Genomic DNA, 26,611 nt, shown 5'->3' on the forward strand with positions numbered 1-26,611 from the left:
GTCTGATCTGGGAATTTTGGAGCTTGTCTGGGGTCTTAAGTATAATTCCTTGTTTGGCTTGGGGTTATTTAACTTAAAGGCAATGAGTGTAGGTGGAACAATTGCGTTTTTCAGGTTTTGAAATTTAAATAGGGAGTGTCTGTGGATGGCTCTCTCGGTTGCACATATTTTCCTGGCTGTGGAAGAGATTACTGGGGTGGTTTACAAAGGGAGACTGAAGCAAAACTCTTGGGTTTGGTCGGAGAAGCTGCAGCTAACCTTATCTAAAGGGGTGAGGAAGGTAGAGATAACACAAGTCATAGCTCAATATTTAAATTTGCCAGAGACACACCGGAAGCATTAGAATAAGCTAAAATTCAATTACAGATAGAAGTGAAGAAATTGGAAATGAAAAAAAAGGAGAGATTGACAATGGCAGAATAAAAGGAAAAAGAGGGCTTTTCAAAAGGAAATAGGAAGGAGGAAGATTGAGATAGAAATGGAAAGGTTCACAATGGAAGATGGGGATAAGGAAAAGAGAATTTGAACTTCAGAAACTGGCACTGCAAAGAGAACATCATAACGGTTGGAGTTAAAGGCAGAAGCTAAGGAACATAGAACAGTACAGTACAGCACAGAACAGGCCCTTCGGCCCTCGATGTTGTGCCGAGCATTGTCCAAAATCAAGCTATCCCACTTCCTGTCATTCTGGTGTGCTCCATGTGCCTATCCAATAACCGCTTGAAAGTTCGTAAAGTGTCCGACTCCAGTATCACAGCAGGCAGTCCATTCCATACCCTAACCACTCTGAGTAAGGAACCTACCTTGGACACCCCTCCTATATCTCCCACCCTGAATCTTATAGTTATGCCCTCTTGTAACAGCTAGGTCCAAAGGAGGAAGGAACACCTCTTAATGAAAAGCTTAGATGGGATATGTTTAAATATATTCAAGCGTCGCCAAGATTTGATGAGACAGATTGAGCAAACCTTTCCATCTCATTTGGGAAAGTGGCTAAACAATGGCATTGGCCAAAGACGCTCTGAGTAGTGTTGGTTCAAAGAAAGTGGGTAGATAGAGCTAGTGAAGTGTTTGCGTCGCTATCTGAGGAGGCATCTAGTGATTATGATGAGGTGAGAAAAAACATTTTTTTAAACTAAATTTAGAGTACCCAATTTATGTTTTCCTATTAAGGGGCAATTTAACATGGCCAATCCACCTACCCTGCAGATCTTTGGGTTGTGGGGACAGAACCCACGCAAACACTGGGAGAATGTGCAAACTCCACACGGACAGCGACCCGAGAAAAAACATATTGAGTGCATATGAACTAGTGGCAGAAGCCTACAAACCGAAGTTAAGAAATCTAAAGGAGGACTTCTGGGTGCGGCTATGCAGAGCTAGGTCGCATATTCGGCAGCTCCTGCTTGGAACGGACTTTTGGGCTCTTTTACAGGGCCCCCACGGCATTTGTTTGACATTTCCCGGTGTGGGTTGAAGGCTGCAATATTCCCCCAACAGTGTCCCCCAGGAAGGGTATGTCTCTGGGTTGCCAGACACGGCAGAAACAGTAAAAGATTTGGCTGCAACTGCAGGATAAACAGGGCCTCTTCCAGCATGCAGGCGGGGGAAGGGCAAGCTTAAAGCTGCAAGCTGACCTGAGGGCCTGTATCAAAGGTGAATTCTAGCAGCAGAGGGAACAACTGAAAAGATCTCATCAAGGCCACTGAAGGGACTTCCGGTTGCGGTGATGCCTAGCTAGCCGCACGCTTCGGCGGCTCCAGCTCCGACGGACCTTCGGGCTCTTTTAAGAGCCCCAACGGGGAATTTTTCGACGACGCAACCCGGTGTGGGGTGTGTGAGAAGGGAGTCCCCCCCCCCAAACGAAGGAGGAAAAAACCGGCGGCGGCGGCTGCAGCGCGAGGAATCGTCGCCCAAAGGGTCAGAAAGAGAGAAGCACAAGATGGCGGCGGAGAAAGCGCAGGCGACATGGGGGCCTGAGCAGGATGAAATTGTGAGACGGTGCGTGGAGCTGCTGAAGAGGGAGGTGCTGACCCCGTTGCTACAGGCAATTGAGGGGCTCAAGGAGACATGAAAGACCCAGGAGACAGAGCTCCGCGTGGTGGAGCAGAAGGTGACGGATAATGAGGACGAGATCCTGGGCCTGGCGGTCAAAACACAGACGCACGAGGCACTTCATAAAAAGTGTACTGAAAGGATCGAGGCCCTAGAAAACGGAGCGCGAAGGAAGAACCTTCGGATACTGGGTCTCCCTGAGGGTGTGGAAGGAGTGGACTGTGGAGCGTACGCAAGTACGATGCTGAGCTCACTGATGGGTGCTGGGGCCCCTTGGAGGTGGAGTGGGCAAATCGGATCCCGGCGAGAAGACCAAAAGCGGGAGAACCACCCAGGGCGATAATCGTGCGATTTTTACCGCCTTAAGGATAGAGAAGAGGTCCTGAGATGGGCTAAAAAGGTGCGGAGTAGCAGATGGGAGAATGCAGTGGTACGGGTATACCAGGATTGGAGTGCGGAGGTGGCGAGAAGGAGGGCGAGTTTTAACCGAGCCAAAGAGGTGTTGCATAAAAGGAAGGTGAAGTTCGGGATGCTGCAGCCGGCAAGACTATGGGTCACGTATCAGGAGAGACACCATTATTTCGAGACGGCGGAGGAAGCATGGACCTTCATCAAAGAAGAGAAATTGGATCGGAACTGAGGGACTGATGCTGCAGGAAATGTTATTGTTAATGTTATGGTTGAAGTTAATTGAGAAGTAAATTGGGAAGGGGGGAGACATTGGGGAAATGTGGGCGCCGGTGAGGGGGGGAAAGACGGGACATAGTTGGAGAATGGACGGGGAGGGGAAAGGGAGCTGCGCCATAAGAGGCGGGTCAGGTAAAGGGATGTTCCCGCGCCAGAAAGAATAAGGCGGGAAGACAGGCGCAAGGCGGATGGGAGTTCCCTCACACCGGGGGGGGGGGGGGTCGAGGAGTGAGCAGGAGTAGCCGGGGTCAGTTGAAGTCAGCTGACTTACGGAAGTAATATGGGGGGAGCAATCATGCTAGAAAGAGATCTAGCGGGGGGGGGGGGGGGCAACTGGGTTGCTGCTGCGGAAATCCAAAAGGAAATGGCTAAAGAGTGGGTGGGCGGGGATGGTGTGCGACGCTGGGGGAGCGAGCGGGAGCGCGGAGGCGGGATATGGGACTGGCCTAGAGAAGGTAATGGCTAGTCGACACGGGAGGGGGGCAGGTAGCCCCCCCAGTGAGGCTGATCACGTGGAACGTGAGAGGCCTGAATGGGCCGATAAAAAGGGCCCGAGTGCTCGCGCATTTGAAAGGACTAAGGGCAGACGTGGTTATGCTCCAAGAGACGCACCTAAAGGTGGCGGACCAAGTTAGGCTAAGGAAAGGATGGGTTAGACAGGTGTTCCACTCAGGACTGGACGCAAAGAATAGAGGGGTGGCCATTTTGGTGGGGAAACGGGTAGCATTTGAAGCAAAGAACATCGTAGCAGATAGCGGAGGTAGATATGTAATAGTGAGTGGTAGGCTGGAGGGAATGGAGGTCGTGTTGGTTAATGTGTATGCCCCAAACTGGGACGATGCGGGATTTATGAGACGGATGCTGGGGCGTATACCGGACCTGGAGGTAGGAAACTTGATTTTAGGAGGGGACTTTAATACGGTGCTGGACCCGGGGCTAGATAGATCCAGCTCAAGGACCGGAAGAAGGCCGGCAGCGGCCAAGGTACTTAAGGGGTTTGTGGACCAAATGGGGGGAGTGGATCCATGGCGATTTCTTAGACCTAGGGCTAGGGAGTTTTCCTTCTTCTCCCATGTCCATAAAGTGTACTCCCGGATAGATTTTTTGTTCTGGGAAGGTCGTTGATCACTAGGGTGGAAGAAGCTGAGTACTCAGCCATAGCGGTTTCGGACCATGCCCCACATTGGGTGGACCTGGAATTAGGAGAGGAAAGGGAGCAGAGAGCACTCTGGCGATTAGATGTGGGACTGATGGCGGATGAGGGAGTGTGTGCAAGAGTGCGGGGGTGTATTGAGAGATACCTGGAGGTCAATGACGACGGCGAGGTCCCTGTGGGAGTGGTATGGGAAGCACTAAAAGCGGTGGTCAGAGGAGAGCTGATCTCCATTGGGGCCCACAAAAGGAAAACAGAGGCCAAGGAAAGGGAAAGATTACTGGGGGAGATTTTAAGGGTGGATAGGGAATTTGCAGAGACCCCGGAGGAGGAGCTGTACAGGGAGAGGAGACGACTCCAGACGGAATTTGACCTGACCACCAGAAAGGCGGAGGTACTGTGGAGGAAGGCACAGGGGAGGAGGTACGAATATGGGGAAAAGGCTAGTCGCCTGTTGGCTCATCAATTGCGAAAGAGGGCAGCAGCGAGGGAGATAGGAGGAATTAGAGACGAAAGGGGAGACACGGTGCGAAGGGCAGGAAAGATAAATGAGGTGTTTAAGACCTTTTATGAAGAACTGTATAGGTCTCAACCCCCAGAGGGAGAGGAGGGGATGCGGCAGTTCCTGGACCAATTGAGGTTCCCGAAAGTGGAGGAGCGGGGGGTGGTAGGCCTGGGGGCACCGATTGGGGTGGACGAGGTTATTAAGGGACTGGGAAGCATGCAAATTAGGGAAGGCCCCAGGACCAGACGGGTTCCCAGTGGAGTATTACAGAAAATATGTGGACTTGTTGGCCCCGTTGATGGTGAGGACATTCAATGAGGCCAGGAAAGGGGGGACTCTACCCCCGACGATGTCGGAGGCGACGATATCGTTAATTTTGAAGAGGAATAAAGATCCGTTGCAGTGCGGGTCCTATAGACCCATTTCATTATTGAACGTGGACGCCAAATTGTTGGCAAAGGTACTGGCATCGAGGATAGAGGACTGTGTCCCGGGGGTGGTGCACGAAGACCAGACAGGGTTCGTAAAAGGGAGACAACTGAATGTTAACGTGCGACGACTATTAGGGGTGATAATGATGCTCCCAGTGGAGGGGGAGGCAGAGATAGTGGCGGCAATGGGCGCAGAGAAGGCATTTGATAGGGTGGAGTGGGAGTACTTATGGGAGGTGTTAAGGAGGTTTGGGTTTGGGAACGGGTTTATTAGCTGGGTTAGACTTCTTTATGGGGCTCCAACGGCAAGCGTAGTTACAGGTCGACATAGATCGGAGTATTTCCGACTATATAGGGGAACAAGACAGGGATGCCCGCTGTCTCCATTGTTGTTCGCGTTGGAAATTTAACCTCTGGCCATGGCGTTGAGAGACTCCAGGAAATGGAGAGGGGTGATTAGAGGGGGAGAAGAACACCGAGTCTTGTTATACGCGGATGACCTATTGTTATACGTGTCGGACCCAGCGGGGGGGATGATCGAGGTTATGCAAATTTTGAGGGGGTTCGGGGATTTCTCGGGGTATAGGCTAAACATGGGGAAGAGTGAATTATTTGTGATACATCCAGGGGATCAGAGTAGAGAGATAGAAGGCTTGCCTCTAAGGAAAGTGGAAAGAAACTTCCGATACCTGGGGATTCAGATCGCTAGGAGCTGGGGAACCTTGCACAGACTTAATCTGACACGGTTGGTAGAACAAATGGAGGAGGACTTCAAGAGGTGGGACATGCAGCCTCTATCGCTGGCGGGCAGGGTGCAAGCAATTAAGATGATGGTCCTCCCGAGGTTCTTATTTGTATTTCAATGTCTCCCTGTACTAATCACCAAGACCTTTTTTAATAAAATAGACAGGAGCATCACGAGCTTCGTGTGGGCAGGGAAAGTTCCGAGAGTAAGGAGGGGGTTCCTTCAGCGTAGTAGGGACAGAGGAGGATTGGCACTACCGAACTTGGGCGATTAGTATTTGGCCGCCAATGTGGCAATGATATGTAAATGGATGATGGAGGGTGAGGGAGCGGCGTGGAAAAGACTGGAGAGAAAGTCCTGTAAAGGGACGAGTTTAGAGGCGCTGGTGACGGCGCCGCTACCGATCTCACCTAAAAAGTTTACCACGAACCCGGTGGTGGCGGCAACATTGAATATCTGGGGACAGTGGAGGCGACAGAGAGGGGTGCGGGGAGCCCTGGTGGGGTCCCCAATCAGGAACAACCATAGGTTCGCCCCAGGAAGAATGGATGGAGGATTTCAGAGCTGGCACCAGTTGGGAATTAGGAGGGTGGGAGATTTATTTATAGATGGGACTTTTGCGAGCTTGGGAGCATTGGAGGAAAAGTATAAGTTGCCCCGGGGAAATTTCTTGAGATATATGCAGGTGAGGGCGTTTACTAGACAACAGGTGAGGGAATTTCCGTTTCTCCCGACACAGGGGATACAGGACATGGTGCTTTCAGGGGTGTGGGTCGGAGAGGGCAAGGTGTCAGAGATTTACCGGGAGATGAGGGAAGAGGGGGAGGAGTCGGTGGGCGAACTAAAAGGAAAGTGGGAAGAAGAACTAGGGGAGGAGATAGAGCAGGGTAAATTCCTCTTCCTCATGCGCCAGGCTTAGCCTGATTCAATTTAAGGTGCTACATAGAGCACACATAACGGGGGCAAGATTGAGCAGGTTCTTTGGAGTGGAGGACAAATGTGGGAGGTGTGGCGGGAGCCCGGCAAACCACGCACATATGTTTTGGGCGTGCCCTGCACTGGAAGGGTATTGGAAGGGAGTGATTTCGCAGGTGGTGAAGGCCCGGGTCAAACCAGGCTGGGGGTTAGCTCTTTTTGGAGTTGCGGAAGAGCCGGGAGTGCAGGAGGCGAAAGAGGCCGACGTTGTGGCCTTTGCATCCCTCGTAGCCCGGCGCAGGATCCTACTCATGTGGAAGGAGGCGAAACCCCCCGGACTGGAGGCCTGGGTAAATGATATGGCGGGGTTCATTAAACTGGAGCAGATAAAGTTTGCCCTGAGAGGATCGGCTCAAGGGTTCACCAGGCGGTGGCAGCCATTTCTCGACTACCTTGGGGAACGTTAGAGGGAAGACAGATGACCAGCAGCAGCAACCCAGGGGGAAGGGGGGGGGGGGGGGGGTTTAGTTTAGGTCAAAGATAAAGGGGTTTTGTTACTTGTGTATTAAAAATTTCTGTATTGTTATTGTTGCGTTTGCTTTGTAAGAGGGGAAAAATTGTTTGGGAAAAAAATTTCAATAAAACATTTATTAAAAAAAAAAAGAAATCTAAAGGAAGAACCACGTCAGACATGTATAGAATTTGAAAGAATTAAACAAAATAATTTTGCTAGGTGGATAAAAGCATTAAAATTAAACCAAACGTTTGAACTCTTGGGGAAACAATTATTTTGGAGGAATTGAAAGATTCACTTCCCGCAGTAGTGAGAACTCACGTGGACGGCACGGTAGCACAGTGGGTAGCACTGTGGTTTCACAGCTCCAGGGTTCCAGGTTTGATTCCTGGCTTGGGTCACTGTCTGTGCGGAGTCTACATGGTATCCCCCAGCGTGCGTGGGTTTCCTCCGGGTGCTCAGGTTTCCTCCCACAAGTCCCGAAAGACGTGCTTGTTAGGTGAATTTGATATTCTGAATTCTCCCTCGGTGTACCTGAACAGGCGCTGGAGTGTGGCGACTAGGGGCTTTTCACAGTAACTTCATTGCACTGTTAATGTAAGCCTACTTATGACACGAATAAAGATTATAATTATTTGGCAGCATGGTAGCACAAGTGGATAGCACTGTGGCTTCACAGCACCAGGGTCCCAGGTTCGATTCCCTGCTGGGTCACTGTCTGCGTGGAGTCTGCACGTTCTCCCCGTATCTGCGTGGGTTTCCTCCGGGTGCTCCGGTTTCCTCCCACAGTCCAAAGACGTGCAGGTTGGGTGGATTGGCCATGATAAATTGCCGTTAGTGACTAAAAAAGGTTAGGATTGGGTTATTGGGGATAGGGTGGAAGTGAGGGCTTAAATGGGTCGGTGCAGACCTGATGGGCTGAACGGCCTCCTTCTGCACTATATGTTCTATGTTCTAAGAGCAAAGAGTTAAAACTGCTAGACATGCAGCAGAATTTATTCTCAAAGTTTGGTTTCCGACATCAATTTCAATAGATGAAGGATAGAAACTGGGGAAATTAGAAATTTACAGGTGGCCAATGCAAAGGAGATTTAGTTGGTCATGTTAAGGAGAGTTTGCCACAGATTAAAAAGGAAACCTATAAAAGTGGCTGAGGTATGAGAAAAATGTTTTCATTGTAATAAAGTTGGATATGTGAAGTAGCAGTGTTGGTGAATTCAGAAAAGTACTGGGAAGACAGACTTGGTAAAATAGGATGAGCCGGTGGGTTTTATTAAAGTGGGAAAACCCCCACAACCAAAAAGACTTGCTGGTTAGGTGGATTGGCCATGCTAAATCGCCCCTTAATTGGAAAAGAAAAAATAATTGGCTACTCTAAATTTATAATTTAAAAAAAATTAAAGTGGGAAGAAAAAACAGTCCCAGTGGAAGATGTGCAACAGAGTGTACAGCCTGTTCAAAGGTTGGTGGATAAGTAGGTACCAGAACGTTTAAGGATTTTATTTGTGAGGGTAAGGTTTACTCCAGTGTACAAGGTGGAGTAGGTAAGGAGATTAAGATCTTGAGGAATACAGCATCAAGTCAATCTTTACAAAGAACAAAGAAATGTACAGCACAGGAACAGGCCCTTCGGCCCTCCAAGCCCGCGCCGACCATACTGCCCGACTAAACTACAATCTTCTACACTTCCTGGGTCCGTATCCTTCTATTCCCATCCTATTCATATATTTGTCAAGATGCCCCTTAAATGTCCCTATCGTCCCTGCTTCCACTACCTCCTCCGGTAGCGAGTTCCAGGCACCCACTACCCTCTGCGTAAAAAACTTGCCTCGTACATCTACTCTAAACCTTGCCCCTCTCACCTTAAACCTATGCCCCCTAGTAATTGACCCCTCTACCCTGGGGAAAAGCCTCTGACTATCCACTCTGTCTATGCCCCTCATAATTTTGTAGACCTCTATCAGGTCGCCCCTCAACCTCCTTCGTTCCAGAGAGAACAAACCGAGTTTATTCAATCGCTCCTCATAGCTTATGCCCTCCATACCAGGCAACATTCTGGTAAATCTCTTCTGCACCCTCTCTAAAGCCTCCACATCCTTCTGGTAGTGTGGCGACCAGAATTGAACACTATACTCCAAGTGTGGCCTAACTAAGGTTCTATACAGCTGCAACATGACTTGCCAATTCTTATACTCAATGCCCCGTCCAATGAAGGCAAGCATGCCGTATGCCTTCTTGACTACCTTCTCCACCTGTGTTGCCCCTTTCAATGACCTGTGGACCTGTACTCCTAGATCTCTTTGACTTTCAATACTCTTGAGGGTTCTACCATTCACTGTATATTCCCTACCTGCATTAGCCCTTCCAAAATGCATTACCTCACATTTGTCCGGATTAAACTCCATCTGCCATCTCTCCGCCCAAGTCTCCAGACAACCTAAATCCTGCTGTATCCTCAGACAGTCCTCATCGCTATCCGCAATTCCACCAACCTTTGTGTCGTCTGCAAACTTACTAATCAGACCAGTTACATTTTCCTCCAAATCATTTATATATACTACAAACAGCAAAGGTCCCAGCACTGATCCCTGTGGAACACCACTGGTCACAGCCCTCCAATTAGAAAAGCATCCCTCCATTGCTACCCTCTGCCTTCTATGGCCTAGCCAGTTCTGAATCCACCTTGCCAGCTCACCCCTGATCCCGTGTGACTTCACCTTTTGTACTAGTCTACCATGAGGGACCTTGTCAAAGGCCTTACTGAAGTCCATGTAGACAACATCCACTGCCCTACCTGCATCAATCATCTTAGTGACCTCCTCGAAAAACTCTATCAAGTTAGTGAGACACGACCTCCCCTTCACAAAACCGTGCTGCCTCTCACTAATACGTCCATTTGCTTCCAAATGGGAGTAGATCCTGTCTCGAAGAATTCTCTCCAGTAATTTCCCTACCACTGAAGTAAGGCTCACCGGCCTGTAGTTCCCGGGATTATCCTTGCTACCCTTCTTAAACAGAGGAACAACATTGGCTATTCTCCAGTCCTCCGGGACATCCCCTGAAGACAGCGAGGATCCAAAGATTTCTGTCAAGGCCTCAGCAATTTCCTCTCCAGCCTCCTTCAGTATTCTGGGGTAGATCCCATCAGGCCCTGGGGACTTATCTACCTTAATATTTTTTAAGACACCCAACACCTCGTCTTTTTGGATCACAATGTGACCCAGGCTATCTACACCCCCTTCTCCAGACTCAACATCTACCAATTCCTTCTCTTTGGTGAATACTGATGCAAAGTATTCATTTAGTACCTCGCCCATTTCCTCTGGCTCCACACATAGATTCCCTTGCCTATCTTTCAGTGGGCCAACCCTTTCCCTGGCTACCCTCTTGCTTTTTATGTAAGTGTAAAAAGCCTTGGGATTTTCCTTAACCCTATTTGCCAATGACTTTTCATGACCCCTTCTAGCCCTCCTGACTCCTTGCTTAAGTTCCTTCCTACTTTCCTTATATGCCACACAGGCTTCGTCTGTTCCCAGCCTTTTAGCCCTGACAAATGCCTCCTTTTTCTTTTTGACGAGGCCTACAATATCACTCGTCATCCAAGGTTCCCGAAAATTGCCGTATTTATCTTTCTTCCTCACAGGAACATGCCTGTCCTGTATTCCCTTCAACTGACACTTGAAAGCCTCCCACATGTCAGATGTTGATTTGCCCTCAAACATCCGCCCCCAATCTATGTTCTTCAGTTCCCGCCTAATATTGTCATAATTAGCCTTCCCCCAATTTAGCACATTCATCCTCGGACCACTCTTATCCTTGTCCACCAGTACTTTAAAACTTACTGAATTGTGGTCACTGTTACCGAAATGCTCCCCTACTGAAACATCTACCACCTGGCCGGGCTCATTCCCCAATACCAGGTCCAGTACCGCCCCTTCCCTAGTTGGACTGTTTACATATTGTTTTAAGAAGCCCTCCTGGATGCTCCTTACAAACTCTGCCCCGTCTAAGCCCCTGGCACTAAGTGAGTCCCAGTCAATATTGGGGAAGTTGAAGTCTCCCATCACCACAACCCTGTTGTTTTTACTCTTTTCCAAAATCTGTCTACCTATCTGCTCCTCTATCTCCCGCTGGCTGTTGGGAGGCCTGTAGTATACCCCCAACATTGTGACTGCACCCTTCTTATTCCTGATCTCTACCCATATAGCCTCACTGCCCTCTGAGGTGTCCTCTCGCAGTATAGCTGTGATATTCTCCCGAACAAGTAGCGCAACTCCGCCTCCCCTTTTACATCCCCCTCTATCCCGCCTGAAACATCTAAATCCTGGAACGTTTAGCTGCCAATCCTGCCCTTCCCTCAACCAGGTCTCTGTAATGGCAATAACATCATAGTTCCAAGTAGTAATCCAAGCTCTAAGTTCATCTGCCTTACCCGTAATGCTCCTTGCATTAAAACATATGCACTTCAGGCCACCAGACCCGCTGTGTTCAGCAACTTTTCCCCGTCTGCTCTGCCTCAGAGCCACACTGTCCCTATTCCCTAGTTCTCCCTCAATGCTCTCACCTTCTGACCTATTGCTCCCGTACCCACCCCCCTGCCATACTAGTTTAAACCCTCCCGTGTGACACTAGCAAACCTCGCGGCCAGGATATTTATGCCTCTCCGGTTTAGATGCAACCCGTCCATCTTATACAGGTCACTCCTGCCCCGGAAGAGCTCCCAGTGGTCCAGAAAACGGAAACCCTCCCTCCTACACCAGCGGTTTAGCCACGTGTTTGTCTGCTCTATCTTCCTATTTCTAGCCTCACTGGCACGTGGCACAGGGAGTAATCCCGAGATTACAACCCTCGAGGTCCTGTCCTTTAACTTTCTGCCTAGCTCCCTGAACTCCTGCTGCAGGACCTCATGCCCCTTCCTGCCTATGTCGTTAGTACCAATATGTACAACGACCTCTGCCTGTTTGCCCTCCCCCTTCAGAATTCCCTCTACCCGTTCGGAGACATCCTGGACCCTGGCACCAGGGAGGCAACATACCATCCTGGAGTCTCTTTCACGTCCACAGAAGCGCCTATCTGTGCCCCTGACTATAGAGTCCCCTATTACTATTACTCTTCTGCGCTTTGACCCTCCCTTCTGAACATCAGAGCCAGCCGTGGTGCCACTGCTCTGGCTGCTGCTGTTTTCCCCTGATAGGCTATCCCCCCCGACAGTATCCAAAGGGGTATATCTGTTCGAGAGGGGGACAACCACAGGGGATTCCTGCACTGACTGCCTGCCCTTTCTGGTGGTCACCCATTTCTCTGCCTGCACCTTGGGTGTGACCACATTTACATAACTGCGATCTATGACGCTTTCCGCCACCTGCATGCTCCTAAGTGCATCCAATTGCTGCTCCAACCGAACCATGCGGTCTGTGAGGAGCTCCAGTTGGGTGCACTTGCTGCAGATGAAGCCACCCGGGACACTGGAAGCCTCCCGGACCTGCCACATCTCACAGTCAGAGCACAGCACCCCTCTATCTGACATTGCGTCAATTAATTAAAATTAAAATTTGTCTTTTTTTTTTATAAATACTTTTTTTTTTTTAAATTGCAAAGTTACTGTCAACTATCTGTTTCCTAGCACTAAATTTCTAATAGAAATGCGATAGCTAACTATAATACTCTCCGATCTCTGGCTTAGATATCCTCTAAATTATAATTAAGTTATTATGTTTAATTAGTTCCCAAATACTCAAATATTTTTTAAATTTAGGTTAGAATCCCAACCAGCCACTCAGGTCACAGCTTTTCTGTGATGTCGCTTCAATTTCCCCCCCGACACACACAATTTGAAAAAAGGTATAAAAGTAAAAATCACTTACTTGCCTTCTGAGTGTCTGAGATGTTCTCAGGTTCTCTCGCTGACAGAGACTGCTCCTCCACCACCGATCCTTGACCTGCACAATGCTAATAATATAATATGGCACTTACCTTACACCAATGGGTCTTATTATTAGGTTAGAGGAGGAGGGCGGGTGGGAGACACTACACGTGTAGTGTCTCGGGTTTCCTCTCCACCAGAATTTATTGGTTGGGGGGGGGGGGGGGGGGGGGGCACTTGCCAGAGGTAGAACTTCCGGTTCCCGCCTTATATAAAAACAAATAAAACTGCTGTCACTACTCACCTCCAAGAAGGCCCCTGCGCACCAAAATCCAATGGGCTGCTCCTGTAAAGGTAAGTGGTTTTAAATTCACTACTCACCTCCAAGAAGGCTCCTGCGCACCGCTGCCGCCGAAATCCAAAGGGCTGCTCCTGTAAAGGTAAGTGGTTTTAAATTCACTACTCACCTCCAAGAAGGCCCCTGCGCACCGCTGCCGCCGAAATCCAATGGGCTGCTCCTGTAAAGGTAAGGTTTTTAAACTAACTACTCACCTCCCAGAAGGCCCCTGCGCACCGCTGCCGCCGAAATCCAAAGGGCTGCTCCTGTAAAGGTAAGTGGTTTTAAATTCACTACTCACCTCCAAGAAGGCCCCTGCGCACCGCTGCCGCCGAAATCCAAAGGGCTGCTCCTGTAAAGGTAAGTGGTTTTAAACTAACTACTCACCTCCCAGAAGGCCCCTGCGCCCCTCCACCAGAATTTATTGGTTGGGGGGGGGGGGGGGGGGGGGGGGCACTTGCCAGAGGTAGAACTTCCGGTTCCCGCCTTATATAAAAACAAATAAAACTGCTGTCACTACTCACCTCCAAGAAGGCCCCTGCGCACCAAAATCCAATGGGCTGCTCCTGTAAAGGTAAGTGGTTTTAAATTCACTACTCACCTCCAAGAAGGCCCCTGCGCACCGCTGCCGCCGAAATCCAAAGGGCTGCTCCTGTAAAGGTAAGTGGTTTTAAATTCACTACTCACCTCCAAGAAGGCCCCTGCGCACCGCTGCCGCCGAAATCCAATGGGCTGCTCCTGTAAAGGTAAGGTTTTTAAACTAACTACTCACCTCCCAGAAGGCCCCTGCGCACCGCTGCCGCCGAAATCCAATGGGCTGCTCCTGTAAAGGTAAGGTTTTTAAACTAACTACTCACCTCCCAGAAGGCCCCTGCGCACCGCTGCCGCCGAAATCCAAAGGGCTGCTCCTGTAAAGGTAAGTGGTTTTAAATTCACTACTCACCTCCAAGAAGGCCCCTGCGCACCGCTGCCGCCGAAATCCAAAGGGCTGCTCCTGTAAAGGTAAGTGGTTTTAAACTAACTACTCACCTCCCAGAAGGCCCCTGCGCCCCTCCACCAGAATTTATTGGTTGGGGGGGGGGGGGGGGGGGGCACTTGCCAGAGGTAGAACTTCCGGTTCCCGCCTTATATAAAAACAAATAAAACTGCTGTCACTACTCACCTCCAAGAAGGCCCCTGCGCACCAAAATCCAATGGGCTGCTCCTGTAAAGGTAAGTGGTTTTAAATTCACTACTCACCTCCAAGAAGGCCCCTGCGCACCGCTGCCGCCGAAATCCAAAGGGCTGCTCCTGTAAAGGTAAGTGGTTTTAAATTCACTACTCACCTCCAAGAAGGCCCCTGCGCACCGCTGCCGCCGAAATCCAATGGGCTGCTCCTGTAAAGGTAAGGTTTTTAAACTAACTACTCACCTCCCAGAAGGCCCCTGCGCACCGCTGCCGCCGAAATCCAATGGGCTGCTCCTGTAAAGGTAAGGTTTTTAAACTAACTACTCACCTCCCAGAAGGCCCCTGCGCACCGCTGCCGCCGAAATCCAAAGGGCTGCTCCTGTAAAGGTAAGTGGTTTTAAATTCACTACTCACCTCCAAGAAGGCCCCTGCTCACCGCTGCCGCCGAAATCCAAATGAATTTAATCGTGAAAGATAAGGGGATATGTAGGTTGGCAAGAGTATTGTGAGAAAAGGTGGTAATATGTGGAATTAGTGGTGAAAACAGTAGTGTGCCACTATGTAAGATAAGGTTAGAGAGTTTGGTGAAGTGTAGGAGTAATAGAAAAATTACCTTTTTCAGGGGTGCAATTTATCCCAGATAATGATATAGCTGGATCATGGTGGGAGTGCAGCCTACTGTAGTTGAAAAGCCAGTGGAAAGTCAAACAACTGAGATGTTGCAAGTATATCCTGAACTGTTTCCTGATTGCGTGGTAACAAGATCACAGCCACAGGTTGAGACAGGAAGAGAACTTGAGGCGTACTGATAGGGAGGCTGAGGTTCAGTTGTCAAATCATGTTTGATCAGATGGTTGGTAAAGAATGAGAGCAGGTTGTGGATATCTTTAGTTCAAGCAAATTGGTTGAATTGCAACAGAAAGATCCGGCGATAAAGCAGTTGTATCAGAAAACATATACGGAAATAAAATCGGAGTGTATTCCAGTGTTAATACATTAGAAATAATGTATTAATGAGAAAATGGAGACACATTCAAGCAGATGAGAAAAGGGCAGAAGTTTATTGAGTGGTATTATCAGTGGGTTATCGAAAGGACGTTTTGCGGGTAATGCATGCGGTTCCAGTGGAGGTCCGGTCGTGGATTGAAATAGTCTTCACATTGAGGTTATCCGCCATCGTGTTGTGCGGCACTACCACAGCGCTAATTGAGATACATGGACTGGGGTGAGCACAGTACGAAGTCTTACAACACCAGGTTAAAGTCCAACAGGTTAGTTTTGATGTCACTAGCTTTCGGAGCGCTGCTCCTTCCTCACCTGAGGTGTTGTAAGACTTCGTACTAATTGGGATAGACTTCGGATAGATCTAGCAACCCCAGACTGAGCATCGATGAAGTGCTGTGGGCCATCAGCAGCAGCACAACCACTCTCCATCACAATCTGCAACCTCATGGCCCGGCAATCCCCCACTCGACCATTACTACCAAGCCAGGGGATCAACCCTGGTTCAATGAAGAGTGCAAGAGAGCATGCCAGGAGCAACACCAGGCAAACCTAAAAATGAGGTGAAGCTACAACACAGGACTACTTGCATGCCAAACAGCATAAGGGCTAAGCGAGTCTGCATTTCTGCCACACCAGCCGTGAATGGTGGTGGATAATTAAACAACTCACTGGAGGAGGAGGCTCCACAAATATTCCCTTTCTAAATTATGGAGGAGCCCATCATATCTGTGTGATAATCTTCAGCCAGAAGTGCCAAGTGGGTGATCCATCTCTGTGCCCTCTGGAGGTTTCCAGCGCCACAAATGTCAGTATTCAACCAATACAATTCACTCCATGATACCAAGAAATGGCTGAAGGCACTGGATACTGCAAAGCCAATAGGGCCTGACAATATTCCGGCAATATTATTGAAGACTTATGCTCTGGAACTTGCCGCACTTCTAGCCAAGCTGTTCCAGCACAGCTACAAAACTGCCATCTACCCGGCAATGTGGAAAATTGCTCGGGTGTGTCCTGTTTTTTAAAAAAAAACAGGACAAATCCAAGCCAGCCAATTGCCACCCTATTGGTCTACTCTCCATCATCAGCAAAGTGATGGAAGGAGTCATCAATAGTGCTATTAAGTGACACTTACTCAGCAATAACGTGCTCACTGATGCTCAGTTTGGGTTCCGCCAGGGTCACTCAGCACCTGACCTCATTACAGCCTTGGATCAAATGTGGACAAAAGAACTGAATGCCAGAGGTAATGGGAGAGTGACTGCCCTTGACATCAAGGCAGCATTTGACCGAGTATGATTTTGAAGAGCCCTCGTTAAACTGAAGTTAATGGGAATCGGGGAAAACTCTCCGCTGGTTTGAGTCATACCTAGTACAACGTAGGTGATAATGGTGATTGGAGGTCAATCATCTCGGTTCCAGGAGTTTCTCAAGGTAGTGTCCCAGCCCCAACCATCTTCAGCTGCTGCCTCAAAGTCCTCCCTTCCATCATGAGGTCAGAAGTGGGGATATTCGAAGATCACTGCACATCACAGACGACTGCACATTGTTTAGTGCTATTCGTGACAACTCATAATGAAGCTGTCCATGGCTAAATGTAGCAAGACCTGGACAATATCCAGGCCTGGGCTGACATGTGGGAAGTAACATTCGTGCCACACAAGTGCCAGGCAATGACCATCTCCTACAGGAGAGGATCTAACCATTGCCCCAATACTTTCAATGGCATTACTATCGCTGAATTCCCCACAGTCCGTGGTAGCTGTGTGTAGCATCTACAAGATGCACTGCAGTAACTCACCAAGGTTCCTTCGGCAGCACCTTCCAGACCCACGGCCACTACCATCTAGAAGGACAAGCAGCAGATATCTGCGAACCCCACCACCTGGAGGTTTCCCTCGAAGTCACTCACCATCCCCATTTAGAAATATATCACGTTCCTTCACTGTTACTGGATCAAAGTCCTGGAGCTCCTTAACAGCACTCTGGGTGTACCTACAACTCTGGGACTGCTGAGGTTCAAGAAGGCAGTTCACCACTATCTTCTGAAGGGCAACTAGGAATGGGCAATAAATGCTAGCCTGGCCAATGACAGCCACATCCCATAAATTAATTTAATCATTTTTTTTTTTTTTTTTTTTTTTTTTTTTTTTTGCAAACCCTGTCCCTACCAAGTCCCTCACTTGCTGCTTTCCACCTCTCTCATTTCATCTTTTACCCTCTCTTTGCTCCTTTGCATCTTCCCTTTCCTCCCTCACCCATTCTTTCTCATTCTTCCTCTCTCATCTCTCCTAACCTCTTTCCTCTTACTCTAGTTTTTTTTCTCCAAATAACTCATCTTGACGTGTACGCTGCCCTTGTCTTATCAGACATGTTCAATGCCACAGGGGTTTGACAAGTCATCTGAATGGCGATGCAGTGTGGTTGGTCGTTTCTTCCTTTGCGCACTAAATTCCCAGTTTCTGTTATTTTGTAGTGAAATACTATTCAGAAACCAGTTGATTGATGTCATAACGTAGTTGTCTTCACTGATGGAATAGATGTATTTAAGAATGATCAGGTGTTGTAATATACTATATTTGTTAGCTCTGTAATAAGCAATCTATTGTTTTCATTCTATTAGCTTCAACAGCAAAGTAAGCCTCTTTTACTTGTAATATCGTTTGGAGTTATGCAGTGGTGCAACTTATTTTTCTTCAGATTCTAAGAGAACAGTATCTTGGCTATCGGAAAACATTCCTTGGAGATGCTACTGATGTCTTTGAAGCAAGGCGTGCCGAAACTAAAAAATGGCAAAACGCTCCACGTGTCACAACTGGGCCAACTCCCTTCAGCATACCAAATGCAGCGGCAGTTGCCATGGCTGCAACATTATCACAGCAGCAACAGCCTGCTACAGGTCTGAATGTCTTCAAGTTATAGATGAATAGTGTTGAGACAAATATCTGGTTGCAATGGTCATACCATATAGTGAACAAGTATTGCTCTTTCTTTCTTGTCTTCCTGGATACATCTCCGTGGTCTTACTGCTGTATTAGAAAGCAACTAAGACTTTGTACTTCTTTTGTATTTAAATAAAATGATTGAGATAAAATTAAATATTCATACCTGCATATAAAATTACTAATTATGATTATGCAGAGTATACAAAGCAATAATCTTAAAGCTACAAAGTACTTAATCTCTTAAATTGATGTTTCGAAGATCATTACTACAGTAATTTAGAAAATGTGAAGTGACTTTTTATACTGTAAACCTGACTAAGAATTTAGTTTGAAGTGACCAGTGAGGCTTTTGAGTGTTGAATTGTTGAGTCGCCAAATTCTGACTAATTTCAGAAAATTTCAAATATTTATTGTTTTTGTTCAAAAAAACTTGATCAAAATATCAACCTAAAGGATAGCTAATGGGTGAATTTCGGGCATCTTGAGCTCCAAGTTGTTTTGGGTTTGATTTTGCTTTAATTAACCCATAGGCTTGATACTACTGAAGGACAATATTACATACCATATCCATTATATTTATACAATGAGGTATTTTTTCCCTTCATTTATTCAAAAGAGTGTTGTATAATATATTGGTATAACAATGTACTCTGCAAGAGATGGATTTGGGCTGAGGTTCCCACATGGTATATTCCTGATCGGAGGTGAAAGGTGACCTGCAGAGGCTAGACACTTTTTTCCACAAGGATGTCATTTGAGGAGTAGCTCATTCCAACCTAACTGCTCCTGCAACCCACCCCACAGCATGGAAAACCTGTCACAGGCCATGGCAGATCCTATACCCATCAGTGGTGCAATGGGTTGACAGGGAATTTTAAAACGGCCTTGATTATGTTTGAGTGAAATACTCCTCAATAAAGGTAGCAGATTCCCATTGCAGGTGCTATTCCAAACTGAAACAGGTGCCAGAGGTACAAAATTAAACTGGCATTTTTTCTTTAAATTGAAGTTTCAGGGATATAATTTTCGGAAAATACAGTGAATAAAAATACCATATGTCTATCTTATGTGAAGGTGTAACAAAAGTTTATACCAGACTGGTTCTACAATAGTATTACCATGTTGGTCTTTTTTAAAATAAGAAGTAATTAGACACAGCAGAAAGTAAATTATGTTTACAAAAGAAAGGAGGTAAAGGAGTAATTAACCAGTATTAACATGCTGCATTTTCATATACTTGCACCAATAATATTCTGCCTTGTTTAACATATTCCAGAGCAGCATTTAAAATGCAAGTAACTGAATTTGCCAATTTCAACCACAATCTTTCAGTTTTGTACAGATTTAAATATTTATTAACTTGTTAGCTCCCCAGTCCCCCCACCAGTAAAACTGGCTGGTTAGTATGTGTGATAAATCAAAATCAAGGTTCTTTAATCAAATGTGAAAAGTAATCATTGCTGTAACAGCAATATAAGCATTTAAGTTAATTTAACTTGGTATAGTATTTACAAAATGAAGCTGCTAAAATAATGCGCAGGTAAGTTCATGCACTTAATATGTGCTAAATTTTAATCCGTAAATACAATTTTTATAACTTTGCTTTCTGATGAAGCAGTAACAAAATTGTTGTTCTACTGAAAAGTAAGATGTCTTAATGGCCAAAAAAATCCACTTCTGCCTGGTATTATAATGTTACAAACGCACTATGCGACACTATTTCTTTTATATACAAACACGCAGTGCCACAGTTGCCTTCCGTATAACACTAGATAATGATACTGGTTTGATTATGAAATCAGTCTTTGTAAATTATATATTATACAGTACTGCAATATCTGTAAAATTGTTATGTTAAAATCATTCGTGCGTTTGGCTCTTTTCGTTGTTCATTGAAATCTTTATATGATAAAAAGAGACAGTGTCAGTTTACTTGACCTAATATGGAGGCTGAATTATTGAATGATGTTGAAGATCAAATTTGCTTAGAATTCGTCAACTTGAACCATCTTATAATTAGCGTACCAACAATACCGAAACAGTACCTAAAAAGGTAGATACTAGTATTCCTTATTTGAATATTCAAAAATGATTTGCTGTATATGTATCCAATTTTTAACTGAAATATTTATTGAAAGCCACAGCTATTAAAAAATATATTTTATATATAATATAAAATTGTAATTGTTTAAGAATAGTCAAAAGTTTTAAAATTAAGCCTAAATAGGCACATAAAATGATACTGTCTCTTTGCTTAAGGATTTGATCCATAATTCACTTATGTTTCCTGGCTTTTCTTTTGGCTTAATTTACTATTTTCTAGTTCTCTACACCAAATTCTCTCTTTGACACTTAAAAGTCTTCTAGATTATCAGAATGCAAAAGCAATATTATGTTCTACCTTTTAAGCAGGGCAAAATAAGTAGTGTGGTTGAACTGTGAAAGTGTGGATGTGTTTAAACCTACATTTGGAGTGTAAATTCAGTGGTGCCTTTTCAAACTGCGCACGCAAAGAAATTCACTTCTCATTTGTAACTGCCTTGAGAACATGGATGATTTATTCCCTCAGTTTATAAAAGGTTGCCTAATTTCAAACTGTAGTGCACTAAAATCAAGATTATAGCAATTATGATTTTTAAAAAATGAAAATTGCATTGTTATATTGCCATGTAATTGAGATGTTTCAAAACTAAACAATAAATTGAGCCGTGAAAGATCTTATTGTCTTGCTTCTTTATGTATTTTGTTCATGTAAGAAGTATTACTAAATTCATTCACAAATAAGTGCAATGCATGTGTAAAATCTTATCTATTGGGGTTTTGTTGCTGGATCTAAGCTTTTTTAAAAAGTAACATTTGGAACACACCATTAGCTTATGCTGACATATATACTACAGTACTAACACTCCTCATGAAAATGCAGGGAGAAAATTGTTGGTAGAATAGTTTTGAGAGGGTTTTATATGATTCAGTTTGTATACCATTAAGGTAGATGAATTGGCGTAGACAAAGAGTTGAGTTAAAATTTAAATAGCATGAATATGGATCAATCTATTTTTAACATTTTATTAGGTTAATAATCTTTGGTCCAGTTTTAAACTAATCATTTTAATAATATTTTACGTCTGGTTGATGCACTTTTCCTTTGTTTACGAATAGCAGACATAAAAAATTCTCATATTGGAGAGTTTTATATATTCAATAAAGCTATTCCTAAGAGTAAGGCAAATTTTCTGATCTTTCTATAATAGGACCGCAACCAGCTCTGGGAGTTAATTTTGGAGCACCGTTTGTCTCGGGTATTGGAACAGGCTTGCAGTCAAGTGGCTTAGGTTCTTCAACCCTTGGAGGTACCATTTTAAAAACTTTTTTACTGTCTAATTTTCCAGTTTAATATTTAGTAAATGTTGGTTTTCATATGCATTGATAATTCGTGACTACAAAATAGATCCAAAATGCAGTTTCCTTTTGGAGAATGAATAGTTATCTTCCCTCTGTGTACATGTCTGAGAACTATCATTGTCTTATGCTTTGTAGTTGTTAACTGTCCATATTTAGTTGTTAACTGTTCATATTTGAGCACAACATGTCTGTCTACTCAATTTTTAATAAACTTTCTTTATGGGATTTTCTCTTTTCTTTTGCCCTCCATTATGAGGGCAATTTAGAAATTACTTGATCACTTACAAGGAATCACGATTTCAAGGTGAGAGGGGGAAAGTTTAAGGGCGATGTGCGTGGAAAGTTTTTTACGCAGAGCGTGGTGGGTGCCTTTGCCAGCGAAGGTGGTAGAGGTGGGCACAATAGCATCATTTCAGATGCATCTAGACAGATATGAACGGGCGGGGAACAGAGGGAAGTAGATCCTTGGAAAATAGATGACAGGTTTAGATAAAGGATCTGGATCGGCGCAGGCTGGGAGGGCCGAAGAGCCTGTTCCTGTGCTGTAATTTTCTTTGTTCTTTGTTATACCCATTACAAATTTGATTTCATTTATTTTTTAAAATATTTCTTTATTCTCCTTTTTCACATTTTCTCCCAAATTTACACCCACCAACAATAATCAGTAACAAATATGTCAATCCCCATATCAATAACAATGATCCCATCCTCCCACCAAACTCCAAACATAAGCCCGCATGTTCACAGAAACAAATGACAAAAATAAATCGGGAAACACCCACAGTCACCATCAACACCCCCCCCCCCCCCCCCCCAAAAAAAAAATAATGTTCGATGTTATCCAGTTCTTGAAAGTGCATGATGAATAATGCCCATGAATTGTAGAACCCTTCCATCCTTCCCCTCAGTTCAAACTTCACCTTCTTAAGAGTCAAGAATTCCAACAATTCCCCCGGCCACGCCAGAGCACAGGGTGGAGTGGCTGCCCTCCATCCCATCAGGGTCCGCCTTTGGGCGATCAACAAGGCGAAGGCTACAACATCTGCCTCCTCACCCGTTTCCAACCCTGGCAGGTCCGACACCCTGAATATGGCCACCCGGGGGCCTGGGTCCAGTTTCATGTGCACCACTTTAGAAATTACCCTAAAAACCTCCTTCCAGTAATCCTCTAGCTTTGGACAGGACCAAAACATATGAACGTGATTAGCGCGTATTTATTTAAGAAATCGCATATATGGTGGAATTGGCTTTTTGGCCATTTAAATCTGATTTCTAACTCTTAAGACAGTTGCAATCTTTATATCTTCTTCTCCATCTTATTTGCTGTCCTTTCCTGAAGCCGTCTCAACAATATTATAATCACAACTATCCAATATAGTCACAAATATCCAATATCAAAGCTGATAAAAGGCAAACTGAAGTAAAAACAGAAAATAATAGATATATACAAGTCTGTCAATATTTGAACAGAGGAAAAACCAGTTTAACATCAGTTGATGATGAGTCTGCTATTTATTTTTGTTTCTTGTTCTTTATTTTCATAATTTTGAACGCCTCTATTAAATCTCCCCTTGAAGCCTTGTCTTCTCTAAGGAAAACTACCACCTTTAGTCGCTCCACATAATTAAAGTACTCTCCACATAATTAAAGTATTTCATCCCTGGCACCATTCTGGTAAATGTCCTCTCCACTCTGTCTAAAGTTTGACATCCTTCCTAAAGTGTGATGCCCAGAATTGGTTTGAGTACTTCAGCCAGGGCCTAACCAACATTTTATAAAGGTTCAGCATAACCTCCTTGCGTTTGCATTTTATATTTAATTTACAGGCCAACGATGCCTTGTGTCTTTTAACAGCCGTCTCAACTTCGGCTGTGAACTTTAGGTGTACACCTTTGGGTCTCTGTTCCTGCACTGTTTAGAATATACAATTTTAATTTGTATTGCCTCTCATTCTTCCTGCCAAAATCAATTACTTCGCACTTGTCTACGTTTAATTTCATCTATTTCAACAGTTTGTCATCAACCTCCTGAAGTCTGCTACTATATTCAATTGTTACTGCATTTCTGACCTGATAATCATGACCTGTCAATCATGACCTGTCTATCCATGTCCATCTTAGGATGTCTCTTTCTCACAGATCCTCCAGTTCTGAATACAAGTTGACAGTTTCATGCCAAGTTATTATTGTATAGACAATTATGCCGTTACTACTTTTGATTGGCTTCATTATTTTACACCAGATTGAAGTAAGACCAATGGATATCTAATAGCCTGGACCAGTGGTACCATGTTTAAAACATGGGCATCATGTAAACCCTGTTCCGATTAACCAGTACCCCTCTATGTCCTTTTACAATGATTATCAATGCCACAAAAATCAACAATTTAATCTCCCTAGCCTTCAGGAATAGACACCAACTATTGCTGGAGATTTATTGGTTTTTGAACCCTTTTAACCTGCTTAGGGCTTTCACTTGATTTGTACCAGCCAATGGTATTTCGTTTGGGTCATTTCTGTTTTCAGAGGTATATCATCCCGTGTGAAATATAGAAAAGAGGAGCAGGAGTAGGCCATTCGTCCCTCTGGGCCTGCTCTGCCATTCATTATAATCACGGATGATCATCCAACTCAGCAGCCTGTTCCCCCTCTTTTCTCGTTCCTCCCTCCAAATGTCCTTTGATCCCTTTAACCCCAAAAGCTTTAGCTAACTCTTTCTTGAAAACATGCATGGTTTGGGCCTTGACTGCTTTCTGTGGTAGCAAATTCCACAGGCTTGCCACCCACTGGGTGAAGGAATTTCTCGTCCTCTCAGTCCTAAATGCAAACCATCTGTTTTTAGATTGTGACCCCCTGGTTCTGGACTCCCCTCCATCAGGAACATTTTTCTTGCATCTACCCTGTCTAATCCTGTTGAGTTTCTATGAGGATCTCCCCCCCCCCCCCTTTTGCCCAAACAACACCACCCGATTCTTCTAAACTCCAGCAAATGTAATCCTAACTGACAGAATCTTTCCTCATACATCAGTCCTGCCATTCCAGGAATTAGTTGAGTAAAACTTTGCTGCACTCCCCTTTTAGCAAGAGCATCCTTCCTCCGATAAAGAGACCAAAACCACACACACTATTCGCAGTGTTTTACCAAGGTTCTGTATAATTGCAGCAAGACACCCCTGCTCCCGTAGTCTAATCTTCACGTTATGAAAGCCATCATAACATTTGCCTTCTTTACCACCTGCTACCCCTGCATTCTTACTGTCAGTGACTGGTATACATGGACACCCAGGGCTCGTTGTGCATTTTCCCCATTTTTATTTTATAGCCATTCAGATAATCTGCTTTCCTGTTTTGCTACCAAAGTGGATAACCTCATTTATCCACGTTATACTGCATCTGCCATGCATTTGCCCACTCACTCAGCTTGCCAAATCACACCAGCATCCTCCAAGCTTCCACCCAGCTTTGTGTCTTCTGCAAATTTGGAGATATTACATTTAGTTCCCTCATCTATAAATCATTATTAATTGTGACTAGCTTGAGGTCCTAACACTAATCCCTGCGGTATCCCACTAGTCACTGCCTGCCAGAATCATCTTTGCAATCCTTTCCTCTACATCTCTGGAACCTTTCGGAGGCCTATAGAAAACCCCTAACAGGGTGACCTCTCCTTTCCTGTTTCTAACCTCAGCCCATACTACCTCAGTAGAAGAGTCCTCATCAAACGTCCTTTCTGCCACCGTAATACTGTCCTTGACTAACAATGCCACCCCTCCCCCTCTTTTATCACCTTCCCTGAGCTTACTGAAATATCTAAACCCCGGCACCTGCAACAACCATTCCTGTCCCTGCTCTATCCATGTCTCCGAAATGGCCACAACATCAAAGTCCCAGGTACCAACCCATGCTGCAAGTTCACCCACATTATTCCGGATGCTCCTGGCATTGAAGAAGACACACTTTAAAACACCTTCCTGCCTGCTGGTGCACTCCTGCAACTTTGAAACCTTGCTCATGGCCTCACTACTCTCAACCCTCCTGTGTACTGAAGCTACAATTCAGGTTCCCAAGCCCCTGCTGAACTAGCTTAAACCCTCCCGAAGAGCATTAGCAAATTTCCCCCCCCCCAGGATATTGGTACCCCTCTGGTCCAGGTGTAGACCATCCCGTTTGTAGAGGTCCCACCGACCCCAGAATGAGCCCCAATTATCCAGAAATCTGAATCCCTCCCTCCTGCACCATCCTTGTAGCCACGTGTTCAACTCCTCTCTCCCTATTCCTCGTCTCACTATCACGTGGCACGGGTAACAACCCAGAGATAATAACTCTATTTGTCCTAGATCTAAGTTTCCACCCTAGCTCCCTGAATTCCTGCCTTACATCCCTATCCCTTTTCCTACCTATGTTGTTGGTACCTATGTGGACCACGACTTGGGGCTGCTCCCCCTCCCCCTTAAGGATCCCGAAAACACGATCTGAGACATCACGCACCCTGGCACCTGGGAGGCAATACACGAACCGTGAGTCTCTCTCGTTCCCACAGAATCTCCTATCTATCCCCCTAACTTTGGAGTCTCCAATGACTAATGCTCTACTCCTCTTCCCCCCTTCCCCTCTAAGCACCAGGGACAGACTCTGTGCCAGAGACCTGTACCCCATGGCTTACCCCTGGTAAGGTCCCCCCCCCCCCCAAACAGTACCCAAAGCGGTATACTTGTTACTAAGGGGAACGACCACAGGGGATCCCTGTACTGACTGCTTCCTCCCAGCCCCTCTCACCGTCACCCATCTATCTTTATTCTTCGGAGTAACTACATCCCTGAAGCTTCTATCTATCACCACCTCTGCCTCCCGAATGATCCAAAGTTCATCCAGCTCCAGTTCCCTAACG

General features: G+C 45.7%; 1 protein-coding gene across 4 annotated transcripts in view; it reads left to right on the forward strand.

Annotated features, from left to right (window-relative positions):
- Positions 1-26,611, forward strand: part of nup58 (nucleoporin 58) — a 101,161-nt gene that overhangs the window by 59,108 nt on the left and 15,442 nt on the right. For all 4 annotated transcript variants that reach the window (XM_072476902.1, XM_072476905.1, XM_072476906.1 and 1 more), the window contains exons 13-14: positions 18,078-18,276; positions 21,574-21,672. In XM_072476902.1, the coding sequence (XP_072333003.1) occupies positions 18,078-18,276; positions 21,574-21,672 (298 nt within the window). The remainder of the gene's footprint in view (positions 1-18,077; positions 18,277-21,573; positions 21,673-26,611) is intronic.

The sequence above is a fragment of the Scyliorhinus torazame genome, chromosome 15 (assembly GCF_047496885.1).
Source record: "Scyliorhinus torazame isolate Kashiwa2021f chromosome 15, sScyTor2.1, whole genome shotgun sequence".
NCBI classification, from domain to species: domain Eukaryota; kingdom Metazoa; phylum Chordata; class Chondrichthyes; order Carcharhiniformes; family Scyliorhinidae; genus Scyliorhinus; species Scyliorhinus torazame.